This window comes from Muscardinus avellanarius, assembly GCF_963383645.1.
Source record: "Muscardinus avellanarius genome assembly, chromosome: 1".
Classification (NCBI taxonomy): Eukaryota; Metazoa; Chordata; class Mammalia; order Rodentia; family Gliridae; genus Muscardinus; species Muscardinus avellanarius.
The window spans coordinates 64370443-64382649 of record NC_137786.1 but is presented as its reverse complement, the minus strand read 5'-3'; the positions used below and the strand labels follow the sequence as shown (position 1 = coordinate 64382649).

Below are 12207 nucleotides of genomic sequence, written 5' to 3'. Positions count from 1 at the left end.
TTTGGTGTGATACACACATATATGTATATATCGATATTTTCTATATATGTCTAATTCTTAGGATAATTAGCTGCACTCAAAAATTAGATATAATAAAAAGTCATTGTACATGATAAAGTTAATTATTTTGTGAAATTACTTTCAACTTTTAAATGTAAATATATATGTGTGTGTGTGTAAGTCAGACATGATCGAAATATATTTCTTACCATAGGAAATGGTGTTAAAAGTTTGAAAATCATCAACCTTCTCAAGTGAGACTAACCCTAGACGTGTGAGAGGCTCTCTAATTACTTCAGATATGTATACAAGTAATTGTAATACACCGTTAGTGTCTTCTTTCAATCAGGATAACAGTAGTAAGACATGCTCTGCATATTTAGGAAATATTAATACGTGTGATGTTTTTAGTATAAATACTTAATATTCATACTGATTAGATTATGGTAGACACTTCTGGAGAGTAAACTTTAAATAGTTGCAGTATTTAATGTCTGCAAAGATTCAGTACATCAGACCACTCATTCTGTTGGCAAATAAATAGTTGATAGTAAAACCTACCTCAAGTTTATATTAGATCATAAGCCTGATCTGCTAAGTTGATGACTCACTATATGAATTAATTTTTGTGGTAGTATAAACACCAAATGTTTTAGTTAAAGATCTTCTAGTTGAATGTTTAACATTTGTGATTTCATTGTTAATTAGAAAAAGTTATTTTATAATTAGAATTTTAAAAATTCTACTTAGAGATTATTTCTTGACATAAATTTAGGTATGGGACTGTGATACTGGCAGACAAGTTCAGAGAGTATCGTCCTTCCAGTCTACTGTAAAGGTAAAATCTTAAGAAGTAGGAGTCTTTGTGGTCATCTGTTTTTGTCTCAGAAAACCTGGCTTAATAAGTTAGGTGAGCCTACTTTTGCACATTTAAAAAACTCTTTCACACACACCTATAGTCATTTGATTAGATTGGATTTGGGGCATCGTATGTATTAACTGATACAGTATTTTAGTTGGAAATTAGAGTAGGTGCTAGTTGCTATACAAGATAAGGAAAAAGGTCAGATCTGGTATATTTTTAACAGGTAATTCTAGGAAGAGATACTACTTACAGAATGACCATGGCAGTAGCTGGTCTGTTTTCTTTATCCTTTGAACTAAAAATAAGAAATTATCACGGGGCGTGGTGGCACACGCTTGTAATCCCCATGCTTGGGAGGCGGAGACAGGAGGATCGCGCAGGTTTGAAGCCAGCCACGCTGGCTTAAGAGACCCTGTTTCCAAATAAAAATATAAAATAGGTCTGGGAGTGTAGCCCAGAGGTAGAAGGGTTTCCAGGAACCCCAGTACCACCAAAAAAAAAAAGAAAAAAAAAGAAAGAAAGAAAGAAAAGAAGAGAAAAAAAAAGAAAAGAAAAAAAGAAAAGAAGAGAAAAAAAAGAAAAGAAAAAAGGAATTATTTGTTCCCTGATCATTGAGGATTCACTTCAACCCAGGAGTTCAACACCAGCCTGGGCAACATAGTGAGATCCCCTCAGAAAGTGCTGCTGAACCAACTGGGTATCTACCTACAAAATAATGAAATTCAATAAGTATAATTGGTAAAAAAAAAAAAAAAAACCTGAGGAATTGGACCAAATAAAAATGAAAAGCTTTTGTGCTTAAAAAAAATTGAGAAAGGGAAAGGATTATTCATGCAATGGGAGAGAATATTTACAAATTATAAACCTAATAGAAACTTGTATCAGAATTTGCAAAGAACTCTTAACAATAAAAAGACGAATAGCCCAATTAAAAACAGACAAAGGATTTGAAACAGATTTCTCCAAAGATAGCATAGAAATGGCCGGTAAGTACATGAAAAGGAGTTCAGCATCATTAGTTACTAGAGAAATGCAAGCCCAAGCCACAGTGAGATGCTCTTCCATTCATAACCAGAATGGCTCATCTGCCAAGGACCAATTGAACAAGTGTTGATAAGGATACAGACAGATACATTGCTGTTGGAATCCTAAAATGATATGGTCACCTTGGAAGACAGTTTGGCAATTTATCAAAATGTTAATTTTGAGAGAATTATTTTACCCAGCTATTCTTTTAGGTTTATAATCCCATGAGAAACAAAAACATATCCACATAAAAATGTGTGTATGAATGTTCAGAGCAACATTATCCATAACAGCTTAAAAATGGAAACAACCTACATGTTCATCAGCTTATGATGGCTAAAACGTCTATACCCATATGGTAGAATATTACTAGGCAATAAAATGGAATGTACTGATATTAAAAACAGAGATTAGACAGGTGAGGGCCTCCTGAACTGCACTGATTATTTTCAGTTAAAACTTTTTCTTCTACCAGTTTTAAAAGCAGCCCCACCCTCAGTCTAGGCAAAACTATCAGAACCTCCTTTTTTTTTTTTTTCATACTGGGGATTGAACCCAGGGACATTCTGTCCCTGACCTACATCCCCATCCCTATTTTTAATTCTTTATTTTGAAAGAGAGTCTCATTGAGTTGCAAGGGGTCTCACTAAGTAGCTGAGGCTGGCCGTGAACCCATGATCCTCCTGTCTCTGCCTCCCAAGTACTGGGATTACAAGTGTGTACCACCATGTCTGGCTCCTCCTTTGCTTCTTAATTCTCTATTGCTGTCGTGCTTGTTCTTGCTCTGAGTGGGAGGGTGAGTAGAGGGCTATTAGAAGTATGAGGACCTAAGGGAATAAAAGGTAAATGACTTCTGTAGTTCTTGAAACACTCTCCTAGTCTACCAAGCAAGAATTATTGAGAAGAATTAGGAGATAATGTGTGTGTGTGGGGGGGGGTACTGGGGACTGAACTGAGGGGCATTCTACCTCCGAGCTACACCCCTAGCCCTATTTTATTCTTTTATTTTGAAACAGGGTCTCACTAAGTTATGAAGAGCCTCACTAAGTTGCTGAGGCTGGCCATGAACCTGAGATCCTTCCTGTCTTAGCCTCCCAAGTCCTGTGATTACAAGCGTGCACCACCATGCCTGGCTGGAGATAATTAATTTTAAACATAAAAGCTAAGATTGTATTTTCCATTTTATTTAAAAGGGATGTTAAATAGTGTGTATTATTAACTATTACTGAGTATAAATGACTTCAAACCCTAGTGGCTTATTCCCGGTGCCTATGACCAGGAATAGGAGCTCTTCGCTGGCTGCCGTGGTGCTGGCTCGAGGTCAGTGGGGGCATAGCATCTGAGGCTTCCTAGGTGGAGCTCACGGGGTTGCAAGGTAGTGCGGTTGTTGTTCAGAAGCCTCAGCTCCTTGCCGTGTGTGGACCTTTCTCCACAGGGCTGCTCAAGTGATCCCGGTGAGAACGTGGAGCAAGCACAGCATCTTTTATGACAGTCTTATAAGTCACATACTGTTTCTCTGCCGCACCCTAGTAGAGCCTACATTCAAGGGGAGGAGAAATGTGCACCTACTGAGTGGAGGGGTTCCAGAGAACTTGTGAACAGAATGTAAAATTACTGATCAATGGATGTTTGTTTCCAAACTAATATATATTTCAAATCAATTTTGCAGTGTTTAACTGTTCTTCAGACACTAGATGTTTGGCTCTCTGGTGGGAATGACTTATGTGTGTGGAACCGAAAATTAGACCTCTTATGTAAGACCAGCCACCTTTCTGATACAGGTAAAAAACAAATTGAGGTAATTGTGAATTATGACTGACAGGTTCTTAAAGACACCGTGAATCTTTAGAGAGTTTTCATGAATACAAATATTTTTATGGTGGTGTGGTGGTGGTTCTGAAGATTATAGGTAGCCATATTCTAGTTTTTTTCACTTCACAGATAATTTAGTGACTTTTTTTTTTCCTTTGGTGGTACTGGGGATGGAACCCTTCTTCTACCTCCGGGCTACACTCCCAGACCTATTTTTATATTTTATTTTGAAACAGAGTCCTTTAAGCCAGTGCGGCTGGCTTCGAACCTGCGTGATTCTCCTGTCTCCTCCTCCCAAGCATGGGAATTACAAGCATGCGCCACCACGCCCGGCTTTAGTGACTATTTTTTTTCTTCTTTTTTTCGGGTCTGGGGATGGAACCCAGGGGCATTCTACCCCTGAGCTACACCCTCTGCCCTATTTTTTTATTCTTTATTTTGAAACCGGGTCTCACTGAGTTGCAGAGGGCCTCAATAAGTACCTGAGGCTGTCTGCAAACCGCGATCCTCCAGTCTCAGTCTCCTGAATGCTGGGATTACAAGGGTGAGCCACTACGCCCGGCTAGTGACTATTTTTTAAACAATGTTTTTTTGCATTTAGATGTCTTCTCATATTACTCATGTCTCACTCCCTCTGCCTCCTCTGGTACCACTACACCTCAGCTTTCTCCTTAGGTACCACCTCCTGGTCCTCACACATGGGAGGATACAAAACATACTGGTAAAACAAGCCCATGTGGAGAAGAAATTAGGCCAGAGATGCTCTTGAAATCACAACAGTGTTACTAGTCTTAATGGGTGGGAAGGATAAGCAAACAGATAAAATGTTTTCCAAAATCTGCATATAAAATAAGTTACATATATAAAATAATGGAAAAATTAACTTCGATAAAATTTTGCCAACATATGCATTGGTTCTAATATGAACTTGTTCTTTTTTTTGTGTGTGTGTGTGGTACTGGGGATGGAACCCAGGGGCATTCTGCCTCTGCGTGACACCCCCAGCTCTATTTTTTATTCTTTATTTTGAAACAGAGTTTCACTGAGTTGCAGAGGGCCTCACTAAGTAGCTGAGACTATCCTCGAACCATGATCCTCCTGTCTCAGCCTCCGGAATGCTGGGATTACAAGTGTGGCCACCATGCCCAGCAACTCTTTAGTTCTTGCTTGTCAGCAAGAAATATGTTATTTTGTCAAATAACATATCTCAAGGAAGTTATGGTTAGTTTCAGATTATTTCAGGAATCAGTTATGAAAAGATATTCAGAACTCTATACTTAAGTCTGGGCACAGTGCTAGGTGCCTGTAGTATCAGCTGTTATATTAGCCTGAGGAAGGAGGATCCTTTGAGCCCAGGGGTTGTGGGCTAGCCTGGACAATGTAGTGAGATGTGTGTGTGTGTGTGTGTGTGTGTGTGTGTGTATTTATTTATTTATTTAGAAACAGGGTCTCTTGCCAAGTTACTGCCTGCTCACTGGCCTCAAACCTGTGATCCTCCTTACTTAGCCTACCAAGTACTGGGATTACAGATGTATGCTACCTTGCCTGGTATGAGACCTCTCTCTCTCAAAACAAACAAACAAACAAACAAATACCCCCAAAACAAAAAACCCTACAAAAACTCTATGTGGTAGAGTTCAAATTGATTATTTTAATAATACATGGAATTTTAGAAATGTATTAATTGACCATAAACATTGTGCTTGAAGGCCACTTCCTAGCTGTTCGCTGTTGGTGAACTTTGTCTAGCCATCTCGGTTTCTCTATACTTTTATTTAACAACTTGCTTCTGACATGCAGTGCTGCACATATCCACTGCGCGTCCTCCCATTGAGTTCAGACTGGGAGCGATCCTGCAGTTGAAGGCTCAGTCCCCAAGACTCCCCACCCCACTTCAGATGCCATCACAGCCCATTTGGTTTCCTCAAGCTTAAGACCCATTGGCTATAAGTCAGGGTACCCACAACTCCCTCCTTGGGGTCCATTAATTTGTTAGAACAACTTGCAGAATGCAGGGAAATGAGCTTGCCAGTTCATTATAAAGGATATCACGGAGGTTACAGATGAAGAGTTGCATAGGGCAGAGCAGGTGGGAACAGGGCACAGGGATTCTGTACCCTCTCCCACTGTGCCATCCTCTAGGAACCTCCATGTGCCAGCCCTTTCCTTTTTTCTTTTCTTTTCTTTTTTTTTTTTTTAGTGGAGGCTTCATTACAGAGGCACGGTTGGTTAGTTACTGGTGAACAACCTCACCTCAGTCTCTGTCTCCTCCCTGGAGGTTGGAGGTTGGGGCTGAAATTCCCACCCTCCCATCTTGCCCTCGTTCTTTCAGGTGACCAGTCCTCATCCTAAAGCTGCGTAGGGCCTGCCAGCCACCAGTGTTCTCAGTAGCACACAGAAAGACACCTTGTCTGGAGATTCAAAGAATGTGAGGCGTTGGGTGCCAGGAAAGAGGATGGAGACCAAATATATATTTTGCAATGTCACATCCGCTCATGTGTCAGGGAGCAAGCTGAGGCTTCTCATGTTTACACTGAGGGGAGACCTCAGTGTGCCATTTCATTTGAGGTAGCCAGCTTGTCAGTGGGTGATGGTGGTTATTGTAAGAGATCTCTGGCAATAATGTCTTCCAAAGAGTTTAGAACCCTACTTAAAAGAGTCATGTCCATGTGCAAGCAAGTAAGGAAGTATGTACGAAGTCACTTTTGTATACTTGATTGTTACCATCCCCTTTAAGGGACATGACTGACATAAAACAGAATTTTTTCTATGTAATCTATGAAATAAATAATTTGACTTTTATATATTTCTGAAGGGATCAATGCTTTGGTTGAAATACCTAAGAACTGTGTCATAGCAGCAGTTGGCAAAGAACTGAGTAAGTACGGTTTTTCTCTCTCTTTTGTACACACACACACACACACACACACATAATTAGATGTGTGTGTAAATGTGTGCATATGTGTGCATGTTCACGTGCATGTTCTTGAAAGACAAAGCTTTTATTTTAGGGATATCTGCCCCTGCCTCTTGGGATTGTTGAAAGTGATACAGAGAGTGAAACTTTTTCAAGATGTCAGGCCAAGTTTCTTTTTCTTTTGAACATTTCACGTTATTATTGTCTCTGTTAGTTCAATTAAAGTTTAGTTATTGAACAATATATTGTTTATTATTCTAAAATCTCTATCTCGGGTCATTTGGTATTATTCAACTTAAAGCAGCATTTTCACACGACTCTGATAGGTGCTGGAGAGAGTTCTCTTTACTGTCAACTGAAAGTCCTTTTGATAACCACAGCTTGAATATGACTGGCTGTCAGAATTTAGTAACCTTGCTAGAGATTTGTCAGTTGGTAAAATACTGTCAGAGATACAGAAGGAAACATGGCATGACCAGTTTTCCAGAAGGAAATGTGAGAGAGAAGAGAGACCTGGGTCATTACCACCACTTGGAAGGGCTGTGGGGCCTTTCCACTCTTCACATGTTAGGCACTTTCTGAGCATCCACAGCACTTGCTCCAGTGGCATTTCATAACGCTCAGTTCACTGATGATAAGCCTTTGTTTTTGTCTCATTCCCACTGTGGACCGTGAGCATCTCAGGGCAGTGCCTGGGCCATATTCACATTTGATAGCTAGAGGTCCTAGGACAGAGTCAATGTTTAATGTTGGTTGATAGAATCACTTCACTTGATTTGATTTCATTTCTTATGTATTGGTTAAAATAAAGATTTATATGAGTTTAATAAAACTATTTGTCAAAGTCAGATAAAGAGTTAAGTAACACATTAAACATCTATTATAGTCAAAAGAACTACATTGCATATGGAAACCACACGGTATGATCTCTCAGAGAATTTATAACTTAGTAGTGTACTCCTAGGTGTCAAGAAAAGATTTTTGTTTTGTTTTTATTTTTTTAATTTTTAAGTTTTTTGCAGTATGGGGGATGGAACCCAAGGACATTCTACCTTCAAGCTACACCCCCAGCCCTATTTTTTATTCTTTATTTTGAAACAGGATCTCACTGAGTTGCAAAAGACCTCACCTTTGCAAGTAACTGAGGCTGTCCATGAACCGCGATCCTCCGGTTTCAGCCTCCCAAGTGCTGGGATTACAAGGGTGTACCACCATGCCCAGCTTGTTTTGTCTTTTAAGAGCAGGTAATGAAGTCTTTACTGAGTTGAAGTTAAGCATGAGTTTATAGCTGATTTGTAGCAGTGCTTACTAGGGAAGGAGTGGGATGAATTAGCTGGTCACAGTTGAAGAACTGGAAGGAGTGGGGGTTTGAACAAGTACATAACAGAAGCAAGTTCTAAGGAAAACCTGACTTGGGGCTTGTACAGATCATTTCAAATATATCAAGCAACTGAAAAACATAATTTAAGAAAACACTCTTTTAGGAGATGGGCTTTCCAATATTGTAGACATTTTTTTACTTAATGAAATGCTTAGTTTTGGAGCAGAAAGAGTATTTCATTTTCTTTGAACATTTTAAAACAATAATATCTGTCTTTTTCATGTAGTAATTTTCAGGTTAGTAGCACCCACGGAAGAATCTCGGGAATGGGATATTATTGAAGTTAAGCGTCTCCTTGATCACCAGGACAATATTCTCTCCCTGGTTAACGTCAATGGTGAGCTCACTGTGTACCTTTATGTTAGATACGATTTTTCACTTGTTAACCTATTCTGAATTTCAGTGTTGTTTTGTTCCAAGATTGTAGAAATGCTGCTATTAAAGTAGTAGTTTGGATGAGTAGGAATTGTCATTCTCTTTATTATAAGCTCCAGCCAGTGGAGCTGAGCAGGTCTCTTAGGCTGACAGGTCTAAGAATTAAGCATAAGCCAAACAGCATAAGGCAGGGCCAAGAAGGCAGAGGCGAGCATAATTCCCCCAGGCGCCACTTGGTAGGATGACCGCATGGCCTGTGAAGGCGAGGGCGACTGCATGGACCATGAAGGCAAGGGCCTCAGCACGCCTGCGTTCTTGGCAAATGGTTCTGACCACCCCTCTTTTGTAGAGACGATTGGAAATACTTATGCCTTTGGACTTGCTGACCATATGCTACAGTATCACCTAGCAGGTTATACATTTGAATTAGAATGAACAGGTTGTAAGCCACTTGTAATCATGATTGAAGACTCCTTGAGAATAACAAAGGTCTGCAGAAAATGAGTCATGTCTGCCCTTCATTGTGGTTATGGGTTTTGACTTTCCAGACATCCCATTTGGCTCCGTAAATGGTTTTAGTATCTGAGCTGAGTCTGACATCAAATGGCAGGATAGGATCAGAAACCACAGATCTTGGCCTTTAGTTAGTTCACTTGCCAGTAAGTGATGGCTTATGTCATCAGAGCTGTGTATGAGTCGGATGAGAGGACTCCTCTGGCATGCAGGTCCTGTAAGGCTGCCGTGAATGTGATGTAGTGGGAAGGGACTGGACAGCACCGCAGTCTCATCTTGAGCTGAAGCCTGAGCCAGCTCCTTTCCAGCATAGTTTGTATAAACATGAGACATGGGGAGAGAGGGACCCAGAATGTGCCATGTGCAGTCTCCCATTGTGTGCCAGTCAGTCACATTGAGAACATCCCTTCCAGCCCCAGAAACCTTCCCCCAGTAGTCATCTTCTTGTCAAGCTCAGCTGCATGTCTAAGGACCAAATTGTTCATCATGATAGACATAACAGTGGTTGGTGGTGCCCCTTTGTCTATCCATGCCCCAGCCACGGACGGTAGCACAAAAGGCAAGTTTTATTTGGAAGACCCTTTGGAGACTCCTTGGTAAAGCTGAGCCATAAGCCCCAAGTCCTGGGGTTGCTGAGGAAAGCACAGTAGTGTTGAGGCTGTCGCCAGACACACCTAGTTGTCTTGTTTCAGTCTTGCAGCACTGGTGCCATCACCCAGCATGGTTTCTTAATGAAGATGATGGGGTGCTCCTGAGATGGCCTTAACCCCATGTCTTCATTTTGCTGTGCTTTATGCAGAGAGGCTATAATTTTTTGTTTTTGTTGGTGCTGGGATCAAGCCCAAGGCTTCACACATGCCAGGCAAGTGCATAAACATTTTTTTTTTTTTTTTTTTTTTTTTTGGTGGTACTGGGGTTCCTGGAAACCCTTCTACCTCCGGGCTACACTCCCAGACCTATTTTATATTTTTATTTGGAAAAAGGGTCTCTTAGGCCAGCGCAGCTGGCTTCGAACCTGTGTGATCCTCCTGTCTCCGCCTCCCAAGCAAGGGGATTACAAGCGTGCGCCACCACACCCGGCGGCTTATAACATTTTAAGAAAGCTTTCTTTTAGTATTTTTTGCCAGTTTTTGAGAAAAATTGAAATCCGTTACAAAAAGATTGTTAATGAAAGTTATCAGAAACCTATAGTACTTTCTACTTTGTAAATCCCATGAGTATAAAATTATACTAAAGATAATAAATAAGACAAAAGTATGTTTAAGAATCATACACGTCCTAGTACTTGGGAGGCTGAGGCGGCAGGAGGATTGTAGGCTCAAAGCTAGCCTCAGCAACGTAATGAGACTGTATTTCAAAATAAAAAATAAAAATCTTGAAGGTAGAACCCCCTCCCCCTGTTCAATCCTTAGTACAATATTTTTTTTTAAAGGTTTGCTAACAGTTTGGTCTTGTAAATAGGCCTTCAGATTTTGGTGATCATGAAATGATTGTTTTACAGTTACCCTCTCTACTTTCTACCCAGTGTTTTTATCTGCACCTATTACCAATGAAAGATGTAGCCAGTTATTGGGTTTCTACTTTGAGGAGGAAGTGTATTTTCAGTGAGGTGGCCTCAGGGCAGTCTTAGGATGGTACACTGGAACCCTACTCCCCAAATGTGGAGGTGTGCCCTAAATGGGGGAAGAGTGCCTTTCCTTGGCTGGAGCGCCACAGTGTCTCCCAGCTGCCTTTGGGAGGGCAGCTGTCCTACTTCACCCAGGCAGAGGGCTCATCGCTATGTGAGCAAGAAGCAGGACGGGGTTCCAAGACTCTGGCTCACAAGCTTCCCATGAATGTGGCACTGATCGAATGAATGAATTCTGGACCCTAGACTTCAGTTCTCTGAACCTTATGTCCCAGTCTGTGAAGAGGACCCGCAGGTGACTCCCATGTGGGGCTGTTTTGAGGACGCAGTGAGATGCAGTGTGTGCGCAAACATTTTGAACTCGAAAGTGTTCAAAGTGTCATGGCAGAGATTAAACTACCTTTCTCTTGCTCTAAAATAATGCCAGTTTTCTCACATATCATTTTATTCAAAAAGTTGAAGATGTAAATTATAGCAACAAATACCCTTTCTGATCCAAAGACTCCTTATTTATTTATTTATTTATTTATTTATTTATTTATTTATTTATTTACTTGTGGTACTGGAATGGAATCCAGGAGCATGCTACCTCTGAGTTACACCCCTAGCCCTATTTTTTTATTTTTTATTTTGAAACAGGGTCTCACTGAGTTGCAAAGGACCTCACCAGACTCCCAAGCAATCAGAATACTCAAAGAGAGGTTTCTTAAGAGAGACAGACAAGATGACCTTGCTAATCTCTTCTGGCAAAAGGCTCTAGGTGCATGTTTATTTTATTTTATCTTATTTATTTTCTTGTTTTGTGCTGACAGTATGGTTTGTTAAGCACTGTGTTTGTACTAGTAAGGTATGGATACAGATGCCAGGTGAGATTTTCATAGTAAGTAGCTTTTGATACTTACAGGATAAAAGTCCATCCACTAATAACACATCACTGGGGTTGTTTGGCAAGAAACAATATGAATGACCTGTCTGGAAATATAAATAATTCACACATTAATAAACTGTGTGCTCACATGAATGCCAGTAGTTTATTTTTAGTGAAAAACTTCCAGTGGTCATTAATGTTGTGTTTCTATTGCGTAGAAGAGCCAGGTGCACCTGGAGGATTGAGCCAGAAGCAGCTGCCTGGTCTCAGTGGCTCCTTACTCAGTGTTATGACTGGAGGTGCAGAACAGAAGTCAAGAGGCGCCGCCTCCACGCCTCAGCCTCTCTCAGCTGCTCTGGTTATTTTGCAGTTTGAATGGAATTGGAGAGGAGGGAAGTGGATGGAGTGCTGCTCTAAATTTCACACCACTAAAACTAGAAGGTGGTTTCTCTCCTGAGATGAGAAGGGAACTGATTTCTTCACACAGCAGATTCTATAGTCTGTTAATAAACTATAGAAATTAGACATTAATAATTTCCTAGTATGGCATTGGAACCAAGGCAAATGTTTATATGTATGACTACTAGTAAACCTTTATTTCTAAGAGATTGTTAGTAGACATTTCTGTCTTGCTAGTTGATAAGTGAATAATCACAGTTACTCGTCTATGTGTCCTTAAGTTGCAAATCATTGGAGATATTTTAATATCATTCATGTGGAATAATGCCAGAGATTCACAGATAACATTTGCTGTGTTTTTTAAGTAGCTAGATAGTGTTTGAAACAGAGTCTCACTTGTTGCTGAGGGCCTTGCCAATTGCTG

At 40.4% G+C, this 12207-nt stretch overlaps 1 protein-coding gene across 1 annotated transcript in view; it reads left to right on the top strand.

Moving 5' to 3' along the window:
• Positions 1-12207, top strand: part of WDR41 (WD repeat domain 41) — a gene marked incomplete at both ends in the record, with an annotated part of 49618 nt that overhangs the window by 24960 nt on the left and 12451 nt on the right. The window contains 4 exons of the mRNA XM_080710229.1: positions 776-838; positions 3561-3672; positions 6519-6581; positions 8228-8338. Coding sequence (XP_080566355.1) covers positions 776-838; positions 3561-3672; positions 6519-6581; positions 8228-8338 — 349 coding nt within the window. The remainder of the gene's footprint in view (positions 1-775; positions 839-3560; positions 3673-6518; positions 6582-8227; positions 8339-12207) is intronic.